The sequence below is a fragment of the Agelaius tricolor genome, unplaced genomic scaffold, assembly GCF_023055355.1.
Source record: "Agelaius tricolor isolate 1412-34295 unplaced genomic scaffold, bAgeTri1.0.p SCAF_15, whole genome shotgun sequence".
Taxonomy (NCBI): Eukaryota; Metazoa; Chordata; class Aves; order Passeriformes; family Icteridae; genus Agelaius; species Agelaius tricolor.
Window position 1 is genome coordinate 14,190,039 of NW_027269275.1, and position 22,023 is coordinate 14,212,061.

At 53.9% G+C, this 22,023-nt stretch overlaps 1 protein-coding gene across 1 annotated transcript in view; it reads right to left on the minus strand.

Moving 5' to 3' along the window:
• Positions 1 to 58: 58 nt before the first annotated feature.
• Positions 59 to 22,023, minus strand: part of VAC14 (VAC14 component of PIKFYVE complex) — a 59,556-nt gene continuing 37,591 nt past the window's right edge. Inside the window, exons 14-19 of the mRNA XM_071440551.1 lie at positions 20,923 to 21,055; positions 5,828 to 6,002; positions 4,983 to 5,101; positions 4,095 to 4,174; positions 2,427 to 2,577; positions 59 to 935 (exon numbers count right to left, since the gene is read on the minus strand). Of these exons, the coding sequence (XP_071296652.1) occupies positions 773 to 935; positions 2,427 to 2,577; positions 4,095 to 4,174; positions 4,983 to 5,101; positions 5,828 to 6,002; positions 20,923 to 21,055 (821 nt within the window). The 3' untranslated portion in view covers positions 59 to 772. The remainder of the gene's footprint in view (positions 936 to 2,426; positions 2,578 to 4,094; positions 4,175 to 4,982; positions 5,102 to 5,827; positions 6,003 to 20,922; positions 21,056 to 22,023) is intronic.

Genomic DNA, 22,023 nt, shown 5'->3' on the forward strand with positions numbered 1-22,023 from the left:
CTGTGTTTTTGGCTCCACTTGGGAACAAAACTAAGATGGGAAGCCCAGCAACAAGGAATGGGCTGTTCTGCATTGCTTGTTTATTTTATCATGGGGAACTTAATGAAGGAACAAGGAATGGAGTCTGGGGTTAGGTCCACTACTCCCCATGTCCCCTGGTGCTGGCTGGGAGTTGAAGCTGTGCAGTTGTCCCTGCCAAGAGCTGGGGACTCAGAGAGGATGTGTGAATGCAGGGAGGGGGCCAAATGTCAGGCACAGGAGTGTCTCCCCGAGTGAGATGCCACCTCCAGCAGGGCCTTGGAACCAGAGGGTGGAAGTCAGGGTGGTGAGAGGTGGCTGGCGGCCCCGGTGCTTGTTTTCCAGGGCGCAAGGCCAGGGGTTGCTCCCGTTTTCCCTTCCCCTCCTCCGGTGCTGCTGGCAGCAGGCTGGGTGCTCAGCTGACAGTCACGGGGAAGGCATTAGCAAAGCAAAGGGGAGTTCCCTTGCCCCACTGCAAGGGAAGATGAGGTGCTTTACCCCGGCCTTCTCCTCAGGCAACCCTTCCCCATGTCCCCCCGGCACCCACAGGAAAAGCTGGGCACAGCCTGAGGGTCCCCCCTCAGTGGGGGGGAAAACCAGCCCTGTGTTGAGCTCTCGCCCATCTCCATTAAACCCACCAGATCCTCCGGTGGCCAGCAACCGGTGTGCCTGTTCCCTGGTCTGTGTCCCCTGGTCTGTGTCCCCTGGTCCCTGCCCCAGCAGCTGTGCACACCCGCGGTGGCCGCCGGGGTGCTCAGAGAACCACCCGCCGGTCCAGCTGCTCTGCCCGCCCGGCTCGCTGGTGTCTTGCTTCCAGGTGCTTGTTTTGGACCTTCTCAAAGTGCTGCAGCAGCTCTGTGTAGTCGATGTTGGAGGCTGCTGTTCTCTTGAAACTGGTGCTGGGCTTGGTGTTGTCCCTGCAGGGTGGGAAGAGAGAGGGTGCGAAGGGGATGGGGATGTTTGGTGCTGTGAGCATTCAGCACTGGCAGCACCAAAAGCTTGTCCTGAAGAAGCTGAGCTCAGCAAATCCTAGTCATGTTGGTGCCTCATAAAATACCCCCAAAGATATATTTTCTTCCTCTAAAGGTAAGAGATATAGAGCCCAAGAGGTCCTGGGACAAGGAGGGGACAAGGGACATCTGCATCTTGGTCCCACATGGGAGGTTTAATTCCTTTGACACATACTCCTCTCTATCCCAACCCACTGCAGTCAAAACCAGTGAGATAAGGATGCCTCAGTTTCCATGTCTGCTTCTTTAAGCAAGCAAAAAACATCCAGTGGCAGCAGGGACAGTCCTCAGGGATAAGCACCCATGGCTCCAAATGCAAGCTCCCTAGGGTTCCAGCCATGGATACTCATCCCTGTGCTGTCCTCATGCAAGGAAGGAGCAGACACCAGCCACAGGATGCCCATGGGAAGATGGCAGGCAGCTCTGGTGGCCCTGGTATGTCCCTGGGGAGGGGGCAGCTGGGACTGGCCGGTTATGAAAGCCGGCTTCGGTGTTTGAAGGAATGTAGGTCAGAGTTAATCAGATGCTCAGGCTGTCTGACAGCTCGAAAAACCCCCACTGCCAGGGTTAGTGGGGAGAAAAAAGGAGGGGGAAGCACATGCAGCCCCCTCTCCGCCCCCCCAATTAAATATCAGTGCTGGGTTGTGGGTAGGAGCTCAGTGCCGGAGGCCATGAGGGATAAAAGCCATCCCAGGGAAGCAGTTAAAAGCCAAGGAGCGACAACAGCAGCAGGGGGTTAATTCAGAAACCTGCCCATCTTGGGAGCTCTTTTTGTTCCCAGGGCTGCGCCAAGGCAGAGCCAGCTTTATCATCAAGCCCCCCCACTACTCATTAGCTAAGGGTTGGAAAGCAAATCCCACTGGCAGCACCCCTGGGCAGGGAGCATGAGGATCTCAGCTGGTCCCCAGGGAGATGCCACCCTTGCACATCTCACGCATCCCCTAAGGCCAGGAGTGGGAATGGAGCAGCCATCCGGAGGCATTAGCAGGGTGCCAGGCCCCTTTTGGGTGCTGTGAAGGCTGTCCAGGCTGCAGGGGGGATGCTTTGGGAGCCCCCCCCCAGCTGCTGGAGTCTTTCTCCATAAACCTCCTTCCCAGCTCTGCTCGTTTCCATAGCGACCCCACAAGTGAAATTTTCCATCCCGGATGCCAAATGCCTGTGGATGAGGCACAGCCCTCCCAGGGTTACCAAATATAGACACAAAAAACCCCCCTGGCCAACACTCCCGGCCGTGGGGACAAGGAGCAGCCACGGCCGCAGCGGAGCTGGGGGGTGAAAGCCAGAGCATGGGGCTGAGCCCGGGATGGGGGCTGAGCCTGGAATGGCAGGGATGCTCAGCTGTGGGGAACAGCTGATCCAGCCCCGATGCTGATGCTGGTCCATCCCCCCAGCACTTACGTGGTCTGCATGAGCTCTGGGTTGGGCACGCACTGGAGGCGATGGGAGAGGAGCTGGAAGGCGCTGCTCTGGGGCAGCAGCATCAGCAGGCCATAGAGAGCCTTGATCAGGTAGGGGTTGTTCTTCACATCCAGCAGCTGCAGGCGGAGATCTGGAGGACAGAAGAGGATGGGAAGGCAGGGAAATGCATTTAATCTCCAGCTGCAATAGCAGGTTCCTCCCACCCCCTCTGATAGCCTAAGCCTCTGCCAGCCAACCCAAGGGGCACTTGATGGCACCCCCCTCCCCGTCATTAACCCATCCATCTTGGTGTCCCATGGTGCCCCAAAGTCCCTCTCCTTGACACAGCCCCCTGGGGGTAACTGGCTCCCCAGTCTGCCACTCCTGATACCACTCACCCCTGAGGCTGTCCATGCTGTCTGCCTGAGAACACACACGAAACATAGGATTGCTCTCAGCTTCTCCAGATTTAGCAGAAATACCCACCCTGGAGCATTACATCCAGAGGGCTGGGTGACACCCTCCTGGGGACTCTCTGGAGCAGAAGGAATCCCCTCTGCTTGGTTCTGAGGGTTACATGTGCTGGGCCTCAGTTCTGCTCAGCAGAGGCAAAACCCCCCTCTGACTCCATCCCTCGATGTGCTCATGGCAGAAGAGTCCTCTGGAGCCCTAAATACAGCTGAAGGGACAGCCCAGGAGATGGGGCAAGGTCTGTGTCTCAGCATCTCACCTCCTGGTAGTCACCTGTACTGCTGGTGTCTCCCAGTGAAAGGAGCCATCACCAGGGATGCCATCACCATGTCTATCCCCTACCCTGAGATGTGTAGACTAAGGTGAGTGGGCTGGGGAACCATCAATGAATAATTTTGGGGCATGCAAAACCACCACAGACACGTGGGTGCCGCACACATTGGGACAGTCATCCTGGGATATGGGACAGGGTCTACAGGAGGGAGCATGAATGAGAGTCTCTACTGCCCAGCTGCTCTAGAGCCCTTCCCTTAAATATTCCCCAGTATCACCCTGGACCTATACAGGTGGTCCATGAAGTCCTTTCCAGGAATTTCCCAACAACCTCAGTGCCCTGCTGTACCTTCAATGAGAAGCCCAGAGGCAGCAAACTGACATAATGAGAAATCCTCCCATAACCACAGGTCACCCTGCCACATCCCGTGCCACCATCCTGGCTCCCAGTGTCACACCCCTGAGCTCCTGGTCAGCCACTGCTGCATTACCCAGTGGGAGACCCACATTGCTGGATGCTGGAGAAAACATCAGATTGTCTTAGAGCTTAACTCTTCATTTCTAGAAAAACCCTTTTTCTTGCTAAGGGCCCCAGCAGCACCCAGAGAGGGTGGCACAGAGGGTTCCCCCATCTGACGCCCTCCTCGTGCACCCCTGGAGATGCTCAGTGTGATCCAGGCCCCCTCCATCCCTTCCTCCATTCCTTTTGTTGCTGCCAGTGCTGCTCACTCCCTTAACCTATATCTGGGGGGCAACACTGCCCCCCCATGCTGCCAGCGTGCCCTGTTCCCGTGGGCAGCTCCAGCGCTGGGCAAACCTCCCGGCAAGAAGTCTCATAACTTCTGCTCTATTTACTCGTGCGGCGGCTGCCGCCTGCGATGGAGGCACGGGGAGGGGAGAACCCACCCGGGGTCTCCTCCTTACATGTGAATATGGGGCACTCGATCAGCTGCACCAGCTTGTCCACCTCAGTGAGGAAATCCACGGTGACCTCCAGATCCCCGCTGGACGTGGCTGTTAAGGATGGTACCTTGGGAAAAGGTGGTCGGGCAGCAGCAGATGGCTCACAAGGGCGATGCCTGGTGCAGATCATGGCTTTGCCAAAGCCTCCCTGCATCCACAGCTCCTGTGGGATGTGAGCGGGCAGGGAACAGGCAGGGCTTGCATGCAGGCAGGGCTGAAAGGTCTGTAGGGTGGCCAAGGGATGATGGAGGGAGACAGACGAGCGGGCAGGTATAGGGGAAGAGGCAGGCTGCCCAAGAAGCTGAGAGCAGGCAGGATGAGTGTTCAGGGGAGGATGCTTACTTTTACCCTTCTGCCCCACAGGGATGGTTCCCAGAAGGAACGCTGGTGTGTACTGGGAAGGGAACTTGAGCGTGTTATTGAGCTTCTTCGTTTGGAAAACTACTCAGAGAGGCTTGGGGTTTGCTGGCACATGAAAATAATCATTCTGCAGCAGACAGATGGTGAGCTCACCGGGGATTGTGCCGTGCTGGGCACTGCCTGCTCCTCACCAGGCCAGGAGGCCAAAGTCTTCATCTTCCTGGGAGGAAGAGGATGTTGAGGAGCCTCCCCTCCTGGGCAGGGGAAGGTCAAGGCTCAGTCAGTGCACGCCTTCCTCTCTTTTCACCACAAAAAAAGGGATGACACCAGGGGAAGGGAGCTGGCACACACCCAGCACAGGCTGCCCTGCCCCAGTAATGATGGGCTGCAGGCAGGAGGCTGGGCTGGCCTGCAGGGTGACTTTGGTTGCCACAGAGGGACTAAGGGCCAGCTCAGGCCCCACCCTGGCAGAAAATCCCCAAAGGATACAATTTCTGGATGAGGTCGTAGGCATGCTTATAGTTCTGGGTAAGGAAGCAGAGGGACACGGTGGTCACAGGGTTGTGACACCAGGACCGGTACAGGCAGCAGAAGAGGTTACGGCTTTCCTGGGGAAAGAGAGAACCATTGGGGTTTGGTCACACTGGGGGCACAGACATGGCATGGCCCCAGGAACCCAACACCAACCTGCCAGGCTGGCAAATGCCACTAAAACACAAAGGGATATTTCTGGACCCACCAAGTCCACCTGGCACTGGCATGAGCCTCAGCATCAAGAGATGGACACCAGGTGGGCTTTGGAGTGACAGCATGATGAGGGGGCACTCAGGGCTGCTGAGTCCACCACAGAATGAGGGGCTGGAGGACAATGCTGTCCCACCCAAGGGGACACCCCTGCATCACTGGTTTTCAGCAGGAGAAGGAGGAGTATAATTCTTCCTTCTCTCCTTCCTTGTATGTCACTGGTGCTGGTGGCAGCTGCTCAGCAAATCCTGTGGGCATGCTCCTGTGAGGGACAGTTGAGGGGACTGCAGGACTCTCCTCCTGCTGTCACCTGTCCCACAGCCCTTGGGGGGGCAGACAGAGGGAGGCAGCAGCTGCTTGAGGGCTCAGTAAACCCATTCCCATTCCAGGGAGAAAAGCAAGAGGTGGGCAGATCCTCCAAGCCCATCTTCAGCTCCTGAAGGGTGGATAAATAATAGGCTGCCCAAGCTCCAACCCTGGGACCCACCAGGCAGGGACTGAGCAGCAAGACACACTCCCAGGTGGCTGCCAGGTCCCCACCACCCCCATTATGTCTCTCCAGCTGCTAAGCCTGCTCCTGCTGCTCATACCGGGGTCTTCAGGTCTTTCAGTTGGTTTCTCAGCTGGAAGAGCTCGGAGGACGTCAGCAGGATGGTATTGAGGGTGTGGACCATGGTAGAGGCGAATTTGAGATCCTCCTCCCTAAGCAGTATGTCTGCCATGGAGTGGAAGATGTTCTCTGCATTCAGAAGTAGACAAAGCTGCCTGTGTATCACAGAGGAGAGAAACCAGGGGGAAGGATGGTTAATGAGCACAATCGAGACTCTGATGTGAGCCCTCTTCTCCAGAGAGGACCAGGGAGGACATCTGGGTGCACCAAAGGTTGGGTGAGTGTGGTGGCACCAGAAGGGGCAATACCAAGCTTTGCATTCGGAGGATGCAGTTATTTACACCAGGACAACAACAAAAAACCATAGCTGGGCTAAGGCATGCCCCTGGTCATATTGCTTTGGGACCTTGCTGGCACCCACTACTATGGCTAGTGCCACCTCAAGCCTTTGCATGACACCCCCCTCAGGAGGTTTCACTGTCACTTTCCAGCCTGACCAGCGTAGTGAGTGTGCAGCAGCACCACTGCAGATGGCATGTGATGGTCTAGTCAGACCAGTATCCCACTGACACTGGGGAACATCCCACTGAGTGCAGCCAGTGGGGCGCAGCAATTCCTCCTGGTATTGTGCAACCAGGCAGTCCTGGAGCCAGAGGCTGCTCTTTGAACTCCTCCATGCTCCAGCTGCCACGAGATCCGGTGCTGAGTGGCTCCGGAGATGGAGCTGGTGAAGCTGGAAGATGTCTCTGTTCCACTGGATATCCTGCCAGCAGTGCTTTCCCCAAAACAGTGTAACTGCCACTGCGGCCTACGCTGATCTGCCTGGCTGGGTCACAGCAGGAATGTCCTGCTTAACAAACCTTGAGGCATTCCCAAGATTTTCAACATTTTTTTAGTCCAGAAACAAAAAAATAAAACCATCAGATTTTTTTTTCTCCCACATTTGTTTGGATTTGGGTATTTCCTGTTTTTCTCCAGGCTCTTGCCTTCCTGGGCAGTTTGTCTGAGGACACCTGAAATGCTGCCCAGCACTAGCTCAGATCTCCAGTGTGGGGACTGGAGTGATACAGGGAAGCCCACCTAGCTCCCCAGCATCTCCTGAAACTGGGATACTCCTTGGCTCACCACATTTCCCCATAGGCTGACAGGGAGCCTTGGCAGCAAGGCATCCCCAGAGCACCTCTGCCTTTCCCCAGAGTACCTCTGCCTTCCCCCAGCTCCTACCAAACACAGTTCCCCACCAGATAATTTTAGCTGGAATCAGATTTCGCCCTGAAGGCATCTCTGAGAGGATTAAGAGGCAAAACAAGGATCAATTACTTGGGTTGCTGGGTGGGAGGTGTTCACTAACTACCTCCTTTGGCTTGGAGGTAGGAGGTACACCTGAATGTCCCCTGCCTGGAAGTCATGTTTTCACCTGCTGGGGTGAGGAGGAGGAAGGATGTGAGTTTCCAGCCCCTGCTCCTGTGAGGACAGACCAGAGGAAGACTATTTGGCGACAGTCAGACTCCAAAGACCATACCCTAAAGCCTGGTGGTTTAGGTACACAGGAGGAGAATGAAGAAACAGATCTTCCCTCAATACGCAGAGGAAGAAACCCCCCATCTTCCTCCCGCCTCTTCATTCTGCCAAATAATCCCTCCCCTCCTCACCCAGGCCTGGCTGCTCTCCACGGGCAGCTCCCGCATCCCGCGTGGCTGCTGCTGGACAATGAGATGCTCTGTGCGGGATTTTATGTAACCCAGCCCAGCGATCGCCCTGGACCCCGCTAAAATGGAACGGGCTGTGATAAATAAGCTCATTTATCCCAATTATTCTTACGTAACCGGCTGCATTCATGGGGATGAAAACGCTTCCCTGATTTCTCGCCGCTTGGACACAGGCTGGCTGGAGGAGGGAGAGCGGTGGGAAAGTGAGGCATGGAGGGAGGAAAGGGGAAGGCAGAGGTTTTTAGTCCAGCCTGATGGAGCCAAAAGCAAATCAATAGCTCAGCGTTGCAAGCAGGAGCCAGTCACTGCCAGCTGCAGCAAAGCAGGACCAAGCCCAGCCCAGAAAGTGGCTCCATGCTACCCTTCTCCAGCAAGGGGGGATAACTGGATGCCCCAGCCTTGCCAAGCTTTCTCCAGCAGCCGTGCTGGGCACTTGAACCATGAAGTGGGATGGTTTAATGTGCCCAAAGAAGGGATGGGTTCTCCAAGGACAAACACTGGGATAGTTTAGTCTCAACAGTCAAGTGGTTGGTGCACCAGTACAGCTGGGACTGGCTGCAATGCTCATGGCTAGTGAGGAGCCAGTGTTTCACACCTTCCAGGCAAGAAGACTATAGCAAGAGCTTAAACAAGAAAAACAGTGCCAGGGAGCACTGAGGGCAACTCAGTAACCTCCAAAGCTCCCCCATGACAAAAAGAATGCCTTTCAGGTTCCCCCTCCACTGGTCCTCTGGGGAAGGCTCTTGCTTTCCACAAGGAGCTCTGCCATTTGGCTGGTGAACGCCATGCTCGCAGTGAGCAGAGGGCTGAATGAGAGCTGCTTTCTAATTTCAGGTCTGTTTTTGATTAGTGGGGCAGGGTTGGGATTCTCCCCCCTCCTTTCAGTGGCACTGGGGAACTCGAAACTGTCAGGGTGTTAAAGAAGGAGCTGTGTGGACACTGTCCCTCTGCTTCAGAGCCGTGTCACCTCAGAGGGATGCTGTCCTGCTTGGGCACCAGTCCCTCCAGCTGTCCTCAGGTTCTCTGGGATCCCCCAGCAGAATGAGTTTGCCAGTGCACAGCATCCTCCTATGGCAGTGGCAGAGACCTCACATTCCCCTCCATGAAGCCCCTTGGTCGGCATATCCCAAAAGCAGTCCCCAGAGGAGGGGACAACTGGCTGGTCCTGCAGCTGCTGGCCTCCGTGACAGCAGCCAGCAGCTGAGCCCAACTGCCAGCACCAGGCGGCTGTTGGTGGGGTGGGAGGGTCCCCAGGAGCCCATTCCCCAGGAGGCTTTGATGGCATGAGGGGAACGCCAGGCTGGCTGGGAGGAGGCAGGGAAAGGGGCTGAACAGAGGACAGGTGGCTTCAATTGAGATGTCAGTGGAGTGGCTGTGGAAGGGAATAGGGCAGAGGGGAGGCAAAGTGGGAGCCATACCCCTTATATGTACACACCATAAATATATCCTGGATATATACATCCCATAAATATCTGTATATATATATATACATACACACACCCCTTAAATATATATGTGTCCCCATACATACATGATGTGATGACGAAAGGAACTGGCTAATCCCCCTGAAGCATCATTCCAGCAAGATGTCTCTCCCTGGAGCTTTCCCTGCATCCCTGTGGCTGATGTGCATCCCCTTGCTCATGGGGACCCAGAGAGTCCCCAAGGATGTCCTGGCATGGAAGAAGAGGGCAGGAAGTGTCCCCAGGGAGGCAGGAGCCGCAGAGCATCGTGGCACACGCTGGTTATGTTACACAGCTGGCAGTGCAGGCACATGGCGATAATGAAATGTGCTATCCAGGCCATTAAAATTTAACTCCTCAAATTAAAAGGGTTATTCAAGCCTTTCCTATGCAGCCAAGGAATGTGGCTGCAGGCAGATGGGAGGCAGCATCCACCTGCAGCGTGACGATGCCTTGGGGACACCTTGAGCCACTGTGGGGCTCCCAAGGGACCCAGCAGGTCACCTCCAGCCCCTGCTGCAGTCACAGGACCCTGCCCATCCCCTTGCCTAAAGGACTCCTTGACAACACGAGGCTGGCCAGGGGAAGAGCCACAGAGGTCACCACAAGCTTTGCGTGCCCATGCCACCCTAGGGTCCCCCTGTGTCTCTGATGTAGCAGCCACCAAACTGCCAGCACAGCAATGTCAATCACAATGAATTCTCATCACACAAATGGTTGGTGGGGTGGGATGAGCAATGGGAACAAGCAGAACAGGGATCGTGCAGGGGCAGGGAGCTGCTGCAGGGCAGCGTGCTGGAGCCCAGAGGATGTTGGCAAGATGGGGTGGCTTTAGAGCCACATCTCCAATTAAGGACAAGCCCCGGCGTCCCTCCCAGCCCTCTTGCTTTGACAACTCGATGCCTGGAAACCGGCTAATCTAAACATCATCATTTCAGGGAGCTGTCAGAGTTCCCATCCTGCCCGCTCGTCCCTTTAACCACTTCAGCCCCGTCTCCTGCCCCAGGCCACCATGCAGGAACAGGGTGGCAGAGGCTCAGGCCAGACCAGTGCTTGCTTGAAGAAGGTGAACGTTTATTTTTCCCTAAAATCTAAAAAAATTAAGATGAGATCCAGTCTCACTGCAGAACTGTCTCCTCCTGTGGGATCTGTGGGGCGCCTGGAGGGAAACACTGGTCCCATCCCATTGCCTGGCCATGCTGAGCACCATCCTGCTGTGTTCAATTAAGCAGGTGCTTCTTCATTAAGCACCAGTGATTCGCTTTATTAGCTCTGGGCTAATAGACACGGGGCCCCAGCAGGGAGAGGATCGTGTCTCGTCCCATTTCCAGCAACTGGGACAGAGCCTGAGCTGTGGAAGGAGCTGGCTGAGGCCTGGGAGTGATGCTCTGAGGGGTTCTGCTCCACTTTTCTGCTCATGGGTCTCAAAAAAACTTCCACAGCTGTGAGGAGGGCAGAGCCCCTCCATACTTCCTCCCAACCCTCTTCTTCCTCTGCTCCCTTCCTCTCTCCTCCCAAAGGCTATCCCCCACCCTTCCTCCACACCCCAGGCTCTCCAACAGATGCCCTGGCTTAACCCACCTAACCAGGAAATCCACAGCCTCTGGGATACCCACTGCCCCTCCCCATCCCCCTGAAATTCTCCTGCCAGCAAAAGCAACATCCCCAGCCTGGCCCAGCAGCTGGGATCCTTTAGGAATTTGCAGAGAAAGCATGGATAAAATTAGGATGTGAAGGGGAGAAGAGAGCAAGTGGGGAAGGCAGGAGGATGTCATTGTCCCATCCTTTCCCTCCATATCAGCAAAGAAAATCCCAGTCCTCCATTTTAATCCCCCCCTTTCCTGAATCCAGGCTCCAGAGCTGCTCCTCTGGGCAAGGGAAACCATAGCAACCCCAGCAGCTCCTGCTTTACAAAATTCATAGCATTTTATGTAAAGGATTTTGAAGGGTTTGTGAGGTTTAGGAGCAGGGGAGCTCCTTCTGTCCAGGAGGCAGGTCTGGGGAGGAGAAGGACCCTCATCAGCTTTGGTTTCTTGCAATGGTTATCAAGCTCCCCAGGGAAACTAGTGAAAGCTGCAGACCAGAGATGTACATATCCTGGGAGGAGATGTGTGGATCTGGGAAGGAGATGTGTGGATTCTGGGAGGGGATGTGTGGATCTGGGAAAGCCGGAGGAGACAAGCCCTGCGATGCCTTTGCTTGAAAAGGGAAAGGTGCAGAGTGTTTCAGTGCAAACAAGAAAAGCCTCCCACGGAGCGTCTGCCTGGCAGCAGCTGTCAGTGACAACCGCGGTGCCAGCTCAGCGCTGGCCTGGCTGCCTCAGCCAAAGGCGCTCCCCAGGGATCCCTGGGGATCCCCACAGCAACCAGGACGGATGCCTGGGAGAACACAGCACAAATGTACATCAGTGTTTCAGGCCAGCTTCAGCTGGTGAAACAGCATCTTGATCCTGCAGAGCCTCAGCCCGTGGCTTCTGCTCCTCCTGGTGCTCCCCCTGGACATCAGGCTGTGGGAGGTCCTGTCCTGCCTGGCAGGATGGCTGCCCTGCTGCACACTAAAGCTGACAGTCCAGCCTGAAGCTGGGCACGTGCACCTTGATGTGCCCTCTCATGATGAATCCAGCCTTGTTCCCACCTTGGACATGGCTGGAGAGCAGTGCCCTTCAATGAGATCACCTTGAGTTCTCCAAGCAGATATCCAACACCTCTGGATATTTTTATGATCAGTGAGATACCTGCAGCTCTGTACCAAACAGGAGAGGGAAACAGGGCTGTAGCAAGGAGAAAGAAGAGTAATACCCTTTGGAATGGGCCAGAAGCTAAAATACAACTAAATTTGGAAACCTGATAGTCCACTCAGCCCAAGGTATGGCCCAACTTTTAGCATAACACAGATGAATGTGCCAGCTCCTCCAAGATAAAGCCCACCACACAGACAACCAGTACCAGTCTCCAGCTGCTCAAGCTTGGACTGGTGTGCCAGGACTTTCCTTGAGGAAACTTTATAGTGAATTATGGATAAAGCTATTCTGCCCATAGAATTGTGGAATGGTTTGGCTTGGAAGGGACCTTAAAAACTATCTCATTTCAACCCCCCTGCCATGGGTAGGGATGCCTTTTACTAGACCAGATTGCTCCAAGCCCCATCCAACCTGGCCTTGAGCACCTGCACTGATGAGTCACTGATGACCTACAAAGCTTACAAAATCCTGTAGGAACATCTGAGCATCTACAAAAGGCTCACTTGAAAAACAGGCAAATCTCCCCTTCCAAACTCTCCAGGAAAGCAAAAAATTACCTGCCCAAAGCACTTATTTTCCAACTTTTAAACTTGCCAGTGACTCGATGGCAAAATGGATGGCAAATGCAAGTCTTGCCCTGGGCTCTTGGGGCTTCAAGCACCAGGCAGGAGGCACCAGCAGCAGCATTAGAGCACGTGCCTGGCTCCAGCCACCACCACAGCTGAGAGAAACAACTCATGTTCAAGTGAGCCCTCCAGAACCTGTTCCCAGAGGGGCACTGACGCCGGGCACTGATATTTTCAGGCAAGCTCTGTTGGGAAGGGGAGGAAGGGTAGGGGCTGGCTTGGGAGTGGGGGAGAACCGTACAGCAGCAGCAGCAGCAGCAGCAGCAGCTCCTTCCTTCGAGACGTCCGCTTCCCTTTCAGGCTGACAGCTGTGGCCTAATTTTCAAGAAAACTGACAAGCGCCTTATTTCTCCCCCTATAATTTCTCATCACTGCAAATAAAATAGGTTAAAGGAGCGGGTGCAAAGCTGTGGCAACAGGAGCTGGGAGAGACTGATCCTGTTCAGGGCACGCAGTTTGTACACAGATGGGAGCTGTGCTCACCCTTTCCCATCACTTTGCTTTAAGTTGAAGAAATAAAAGAGCTTTTGCTCCTAAAAGCATGGCCAAGGAGCAGGCTGCTGTCCTAGAGATGGATGAGCCTTTGGATGACCATGTAGGGAAGGCAAATTTGAGGGAAAATGGTCCTGCTGGCTATCTCTAGACCTCAGAAAGCAGAGGGATAGACTATGGCAGGAATACACTCTGTGTTTGTGAGTGAAGCTTTCCAGAAGGAAGGAAAAGAGGGGCTGGGAAGAGGTGGCAGTGTCCCATGGCTCAGGGATAAGCACACCCAGGGGTGAGAGGTGAAGCTGCCTCGTCTCTTCTGCCAACAACTCAAGCACATCCTGGAGCTCAGGGAAGGAGGTGCCCACAACTCAGTGAGCCCTGTTGCACTTCCTACTCAAGTGTCAGCTGAAAAAATACCCCATTTATGCCATGGTTTAGACACCCCAGGTGCTATTTCAGCTTTAGTGCCAGGCTTGCCTCTGTGCCCGCTGCCTCTCAGCATTGCACTGGATCCCAAAGCCTGCCCTGCCTTCTGAGCCAGGATCCCTGGAAGGATCCCAAAAAGGGATACAGTCTGAGCAGCCTTCTTCCTCAAACCCTCCAAGGCCCATAGATGCATGAGGGGAGAGCAGATGGATGCTCCCTGCCCTGCCAGGACCATAAGAGAGCACCCAGTGCTTTGAGGGGACCAGCTCCAGGTGCGCCTGAACACGAGGAGCAGCTCATGCATGAAGGGAAGGAGCACTGAATGGCAGGAACTCCAACCAAGGTGGCTTTTGCACAGCTCAATGCTTTCAGTGGGTGGTTAAAGATGTCCCATCCAGAGATATCTTATCTGAGGACATCCCATCTTGGGAGCAGTGCCCAGCTGGACCCACTGGCTGAGGTGAGCTCAGATTTAACTGAGTGTGCCCTGTGCCAGGGGATAACTGAGCAAGATCCCTTGGAAGACAGGTGGGGGAAAACACTGTTACTCAGCCTGATTTCCTGTCCTGGCTCTTCCCTTCACAGAGATGAATAAACCAAGTTGTCACAGCTGCAGAGCCAGAAAAGGAAGCACCATCAGAAGACCCGAGCCCAGCCAGCAGAATCAGACAGGTTAAGCTGCTTCCCCATGATGAGGGTCGTCACCCCATCAGCCAGGCAAAGAAAATTTGGGAGACTTTGGAAGCTGCTTGTGCTGAATCCCTGCTCTGCAGAACATGACAGTCAGCAAGGAGGGAAGCTGTGGGCTCCTCTCCCCACTGTCCAGTTTGCCTTCTCCCTGCTCCCTCCTTCCACAGCCAGCTTTTCCACAGCATTCCTGCTGTGATCCTAGGGAAAGTGCTGGGAGGAAGCAGATATCCCTACCTGGGGACCTGCCCTTTGAAGGAACTTGGATATTTTGTGAGGGTTTTCCTCTCCTATGCACATTTCCCCTTCCTCCCCTCCACCCTCTCACTGACCCAAATTAGTCCCAGCCCACTGCTGCTCACATGTGGTTCCCATTTTTCTACAGGAAAACCCATCAAACCCTTCCAAGCAACTCCAAGTACGGCTGCTCCTGGAGCAGCTTTGCTGGGTTAGCACAGCAAACTCATTTCCAGGACCTGGTGCACCCCAGCTCATCCAGCCCCTGCAGCTCTGTGGAGGCATCTCCTGTCCTTCCCTGGGGGTACAGCCCCAGTAGGGAGGTGGCCAGGGCTGACCCAGCTCCTGCTCTCCCAGCAGGGATAATCCTTTGACAGGGCAACCAGGCTCCTCCCTTGTGAAGGTCATGCTGTTGCTGACTGCTGGGGCATTGTGACTCCAGAGACAACCTCTACTCTGGTGGAAACTGGGTTTTCCCTCCTCTGGCTCCTGCTTCATGGGGCTGGGAGGGTATCAGGGAGTCCAGAATGATGTCCCAGAGCCTCAGTGAATTAAAACCTCAATAAACACATGCTCCTGTGGGCTTGTGGAGCTCACTGTGCAATGTAAAAGAGGCAACTTGAGAGCTGGGGGCTTTTGGAGGTACAGTGGGGTTGCTGGTTTCCTTCCAAATCCCATAGGAGCCTGAGGAGACCCCGGAGGGCATTCACAGTGCAAGTCTGGAGCAGAGGGAGAATGCAGGAAAGCAGAGCCTGTTTGCCACCACATCACTGTAGCACTGTTCTGGATCTCCAGGCGTGGGGTTTTACATGGCAAACTGGGGAGAGGAGATTTTGGGGAGCAGGGAGAATTAAAAGGAGGCACAGAGGAATGGGCTGGAGATGAGCGAGGAGAAGCCACTGACCTCTGCAGAACTGGGCATGTTCAGCACCCTGCTCCATCACCCTGTGCCTGGCCGGGGCCTCGTGTGACAGGGAGTCCCTCTTTCTGCTTTGCAAATGGACAAAAAAAACCCAAACTAAAAAGCTTTCTCCTGTTCCTCCTCTCGGTGAGGCATGAGGAGGGGGATGGCGAGTGCACAGTTCATTAAAGCCGGAGGGCAGGCGGCCAGCGAGCATCCTGGCAGGCAGAGCAGTGGATTTTCGCAGGCTCGCTGCCTCCCGACACAGAAGCTTCCCTTGTAGCACTCACAGCTGTTTGGATTTTACCCGAGTTCATATCACAGTTTATCAAAGAGCCTCCATTTTTTTTCCCCTTCTTTTTTTTTTGCACTTTGCTGAGTACAAGCCAAATGGTTCCCGCAAAAACAAACGCAGGTTTTGTTCTGCACTGCAGTGGCACTGAGGGTGGGAGAGAGGAAGAGGTGACACGTGTCCCCCCTCCAGCCCTGATTCACTTGTAGAGGGATTTTCAGGGCATGGGTTTGGCAATGGGAGCTGGAGGGGGCACAGTGGCAGCATCAGCACATCCAAAGGAAGGAGCAGGAGTGGGTCCTGCATCCCAGCACTGGGTGCCTCCAGATCATCAGGGGGTACTGGGGTGTTTGCTCAAGGAAAATGTGTGTCCAGAGGAGCTCAAGAGCATCCAGGCCTGGCAGAAGAGGAGGGTTAGCCCCAGCTCCTGAGCCTCTCCCAGTGAGGGGCTGGGAAGTGAGGACAGCACAGCAGGAGGAAAGGACAAGGTTAGGGATGAGGTGGGAGGCAGGATGGGGCTGGAGGGACACTGGCTCACTGCAGTATAGAGGCATCCTGTGGTTGTGGCCCTTATTACCAAAACAAACACCCACTGGCTCTGTACAGGATCCCCAGTGCATCCCTTGCTGTCCAAACCTGCAGCTAAACCCCCATCCCACTCCCTCCTGACAGCCCTGCTCACTGGGATGCTGGCAGGCAGCCCTTCCCTTCCCACTCTCCCAGACAGAGCAGGGCCCTGGGAATGCCAGGCAGGCCAGTCAGAAGTGATTTAACACACACCTCACTGCAGGCCTGCCAAGAGCATCGGATGGATGTCGGTGCTCCACGCTCCTCCAGCCCTCTGCTCCCCTCCTCTCTGACTCCTCATCCTGGTTAGCAGGTTCAAACTCACTTTGTGTCTTTTTCAATACTTTCAGTGTTGAGAAACTGGTGTTGTACAGTCAGACTCTCAGAGGCAGAAGAGCCCTATCATGCCCAAAAAGAGGGACTGGCCACCCCAGCCTCGAGGGCATCTGTACAGCCCTTCATACACCCAGTGTGACCTGCCAGTCTTTGTCCTCAGCTCTGCCCTCATTATCCAGCTCTCCACTGGCCTCATCCCAGCAGGGCTTTGAGATCTCAAGAACAGTCAGAATTTCCAGCCAGGTGAACTTTTCCCGTCTGCTGGAAGTATAAATCTGTGGCCCCATCACGAGACTTGGGATTTTCCAGCTCTGCAGCTAATGCCATAAACTGGCTGAACAACCTTTATATGCTCCAGCCTGTGTCTTCCAGAGTGGATGCAGAGCCAGCCAGCCCTCCTGGCCAGTCCCCACTGGGGACTGGGGTTCAAGCATACCCCCAAAGGCCAAGGACCATCCCCAGTCAAATGGACAAGTCTCACCAGGTACATCACATGCCAGGTGGTTGAAAAGTCATGCCAGGGCCTCTTCCAAGCAGCTTAACCTCAGAAAACACCCTGTGAGAAAGTGCCAGGCAGTGGGGAGGTTCATTTAACAGCTCTATAAAACAAGCTGAGACAACCCCTGCGTGCAGGCTGTGCCTGAGGAGCAAAGTGCTGACTCAGGCGTCCTCTCTGCCCCAGGGTGCCACTGCTCTGCAAGAAAATGGCCTTGCTGGGCTTCAAAATTAAGCCTTGTGCTTCAAAGCATCCACACACGACATGCATAGGGATGTCTCCAGCCACTCAAGCACATCCCATACCCCAGAGAGTTCATTTGCTGTGGCAAGGTACATCAGCCATGAATGTCTGAGCTGTTAGATCTCAGAGAGCAGCAAAACGCCAGCTGCTTTGGTGCTAGGCTTGACTTAGCTAGTTGAACCAACTCCTGGAGCTCAGCCTGACCCTGGGGACAGCACAGGAACTGCACAACCAGCCCTGGGGGCTGGTTGAAGGGAGAAGACAGCTCCTTGCAAGGACAGCCAGCCCTCTCCCCACACTGTGCTCTGAGCAGCAACACTGATGTCCATGCAGTAGGGCTTAACCTCTCCCTTAATCCCCCCATCCCACTGCACTGGTACCAACCAACAGGAATTAAATCCAGCCTGCAAATCTCAGTGTGAGCTGAAAAGCTCGGTGCCGCTCTGCTGCCTGCCTCCTGACCGGCCAAGCAGCTTTCCCTGCGCAGGGCTCCTGCCTGGAGGACAGCCTGCTGCTCCAAGCAGCCATGTGATGCTTTGGAAGCTCCTCCGCATTTTTCTGCTGCTCCAAGAGGTCAGCAGCTGAATGGGAATATTTGCTTCTTGCTTAAGGGCTCTGTGAATCCAGGACGGCCACGTGCCAGCCAGGGCAATTAGTGAGAAGGGTGGAAGGCCTCAGATGTGCTTATCAAGGTGGGAGGTAACTGATGCTCCTGCCTCTGACAACACTTTAGGAGCAATGTCTGAGTGGAAGCATGCCTGGCTTGAGAGGAGAAGGCAGCACTTGGTATTCTTAGTTTTGAAGGCAGATTAATTTTTACTGGCTTCCAGCCTAAAAAAGGTCACAAGTGACAGAGTAAGAGAGAACGGACCCCCAAAGGAGCCCTGTCAGCTGCAATGCACAAAACTGATGCCAAATAAAAAAAAATAAATATTTGGAAGAGATCATGGGAGCAGGTTTCCCTCCTTCCCCAAGGGGAGAGGGGTGGGACAGCATGAGACTCTATGGGACTCGTACCACTGCAATCCCCTCAGCAAATCCTTTGCTCAGACATTAATGAAGCATCTAAACAGCTTTGAAGAGCCTTCTCCTGGATGCTGCTCTTCCTTTCTCACAGGTCATAGATGACAGGGAGTTGAAAGGGACCCACAAGGATCATCAAGTCCAGCTTCTCCTGCTGGGGTTCAGCTGGGCATGTGAGCTCCACCACAGCCATAGACTTTCTCTCTGTGAGGTCTGCTTGGGTTGAGGGGATCTTAATCCTAAAGCCCTTGGCACAGATGAGGCATCACACCATGGTTTGATGGGCATTAGATCCCACTTGGGAAGGCAGCAGACTAATCCATCCCTCTGATGCACAAACAGTGCTGGCAGAGGGACCACATGCCAGTGTTGGGTTATCCCCAGCCTGGTAGTCACAGGCAAAGGAGAAAAAATTCCCTGGATACTTCTTTATGAATGATAGAAGTTTTTGGAGCTGTTTCCCTGTTATTTTGAAGGAAGTTTGCATTTCCACTTAGCTCCACACTGTCTTCTCTGGCAAAGCATCTCGAGATACCTACCTTGGGACTGAGGTTACTGATGGTGAGACCACCCATCAGAGCCCCTATCTCTGCCTGAGCCAGGCTTCAAGGGTGAATTCTGCCAGTGAGGGCTGCAGGTACTTCTCTCACCCATCTCCCAGCATCAGGCAGGCTCTGGAGCAGTCTTACCTGTCTTGGGGACCACAGATCCTTACAGAGCAAGAGATGGTCCCACCTCCTGCAGAGATCACTGGTCAAACCCCACTCCCATCCTCAAGCATGCAATGTACTATAACCTCTGTCTCTGGGACTCTGAGGACATATCAGGAGAGTGACTAAAGTCCTTTCAGAGTCAGAAACCAAGCATGAACAAACTTGAATTGGATTAGAAATAAACTGCCTTTAATTGCAGATCCCCTACATGACCTCATGGACCTTTGAATTTGCCCACCAGCAACGTGACAGGGAAAACTGCTGTGCTGTGCTTGAATAAAACCCTGTCCTCCATTTCCCTTTCCTGTGAACACTAATCCTTCAGCTGGAAATCATTGCCTAAACGTAACAGGTCTATTTTCCTTCCTTGTTTCAGTGTTCCCAGGCCAGCCTGGGAAAGAGGCAGCAGTGGTCCTGGACCACACTTCAGCAGATGCTGTCCCAGTCTCTCAAGCATCCCCCTTGCACTCTTCAGCTCAGAATGAAACATCACCAGCATCTCTTAAGTCAAACATGAGGCTGGCTTCTCACCCTGCTGTGCAAAACAGCTGAGCTGGCTTGTGGACAGGGGAGGGATGTAACGTGGGAACGCGCATACGGCTTCAATTTGAAAAGTGGCTAAAAATAGCTCCATGAGGCTCCCACATTCACTGAGACTCTCCAGCAAGAGATCAATCTTTGCCAGAGAGTCCTGTAAAAGTTTTTCTCCTCTATTTTCATCTTGCTCTTTCTGGAAGCAGCAGAGATGTTAGTTTACACCAGTCTTTTACCTGCCATCAGTAGGTTTCAGAGTTAATCACTGGTACCTGAGGGCATGGCTCACCCTCCCAGAACCACCACTTTGGCTCCAGTCCTGCATCTACCCCATATGAGCAACAACGTGACTTGACAAAGGACAGAGTCGTCTATTTTTTAATTTTATTTTTTTTTTTTGCTTTACCAGATTTTTTGGGGCATGAGTCACTGTAAAAAGCCTCAGCTTGCCGAGCTGCTGTGAGCCAGTCCCACCGCACCTCTGGCTGGCTGCTGGGAAAGCTGGGCCTGCCAGCCAAGGCTCCTCCTGCCAGAGCTGGAGGGAAAAAGCTGGAGGGTACAGGAGAGCTTTTAGATGGGACCCTGCCCAGGCTCACTGTCACTCTGGTCACCCTACTTCCCTAACACAGCATGAGGCCACCTCCTTGCCAAGGTGGCTTATCCTAGGGGCTGTGCTGACTGGTGAGAGGAGGGTGCCCACTCAGAGTGGGATATTGTCTCTGGGATGAATCCACACTTAGGCCAAAAATTGCTGTCTAAGCAGATACAACTCCACACCCAGCTCAGCTTAGCAAATTTTGGGAACTCTGCATGCTGTATTTTCCCACTGCAGTGATGGGACCTCTTCATCAGTACCTGGCACACGCCTGTGCCTTTGGAGAGGTGGCTCTTTTCTCCCACAGAAGCATGGCTTTTATCTCACACTCTTCCCCTGTTCATTTTGACGCCACATCCCTGAAAGCAAGGGAGGAAAACCCAGGGTCCTGCCAGCTGATTCCACCAACCTCCTCACTGATTTCTCCACCTTGCCTCGACCATTAACCCTGTTGTTTCCCAGCGAGCTGAGGAATGGATATCCCTTGCCCCAGATTTTATTGCAATAAAGATGACTGCCTGCCAGCTGCCACGACACTTGGCATTCCAGCCTTCACAACATTTGGCTCTCCAGCCCCTGGCTCTCCTTAAAAAGCTGAAGCAAAATCTCCCAACTCTATGCATTGAAACACATGGCTTTAGATGGGTGAGCATCTTGCCAAGCCGGCTGGAGGGATTCACTCAGCTTGGCACTCCGAGTGCAAGCCTGTCTCCTGCTCTGGCTGGTCTAGTTGCTTCTTAACGAAACAGGCTCTGACAACATTGTTTAATAAGGAGCCACTTTGCCTCCGGGGATGGGAGAGAGAAATATGGTGCCTTGACATGTGAAAGGCAAATCCCATTTGCTCCAAAACCGTTTGCTGGAGTGCGAGGGAAGCTTGAGGAAATGGTTTTGGCTCTGAATGAATGTAGTACTTGGGTTGCTTGACCCTGCCATCCCCGTCCCACCCGTCCCAGGGGTGCTCAGGGGCTTCAGTGAGGCTGGTGGGGTGCTCTGACCTGATGATGAAGGCTCCTCTGGTTTCCAGGAGTTTCCGTTCAGTGCTGAAGCGCTTGAGCAGGTTGATCATGAACTTGTAGAAGTAGGAGTTCATGGTGGGGGTGGAGGGTGAGCATTCCAGGCCTTTTGTACCTGGGGAGGCAAGGGGAGAGCAAATTAGAGCTGCCAGGGCCCTGCTGCCAAAGCCTTCATGAGAGAGCAGACATTCTTATCACATGGTCACAGCACTGAGATGACAAGGGCAGGGGCATGGAAAGATTTTCAAGCCTCATATGACCACATCTGCTTGGTTCAAGCAGAGCCAGCCCTGTCCTAGCTCTCTCCAGCGCAAGAGAAAGCATCTTATGGTGGTGAAGCCCTGGAAGCAGCACCTGGGGTTAAAATGGGATTTTTGGGAGTTCATCTCAGAGCTATTCAGCTTCAGTAGCTGCTAGAAGAAGGAGTGCCTGAGGCTCTAAATTGAGCCAATCCCATCTCCTCAGATATGGCATGTACACTCATCCCAAAACCACCAGATTGCTGGTGAGTTGAAGAGCCTGTAATCCAACCCCATAAGCCACAGATGCCCCAAGCCCAGTGTGCATGTAGTGGCAGACACACACATTCATGGTGTGTGTCACAGACACTGGTTTACACTTGGTGATGTGATTTTCCTTGAGCAGGAGCCACTTGGTACAAGTGTCATATACAATGTGCCCCAGGGCTACCATAAAGTACTGGTCAAACCACAGCAGAGCTCCAGGCTTAGGGATTCTCCTGGTCTGAGACTCTTGGCAGGGAAAGGGGCAGCTGCCAGCTCAGGGAAATATCCCCTCCAAACAAAAGAGCAGGGAGCTGGCAGGTAAAGATTGCTTTTCCCACAGTGAAACCCCAGGGGAGATGGTTTATTTAGCAGGACAGTGCTCAAAGCAAATGTTTGGAGAGAGCATTTCAAAGGCAACTCTGCAAAAAGGGGAGCTCTCTTCCCTAACTTCTCCTTCAGAAAGGCCACATCTAACTGTGCTAAGGAGAGAAGCCAGCACACACGAGCACCCCAAGGCTACTCTCCACACACTATTTCCATCAGATAACCAAAGGAAACCTGAGCAGTTTGATTTATG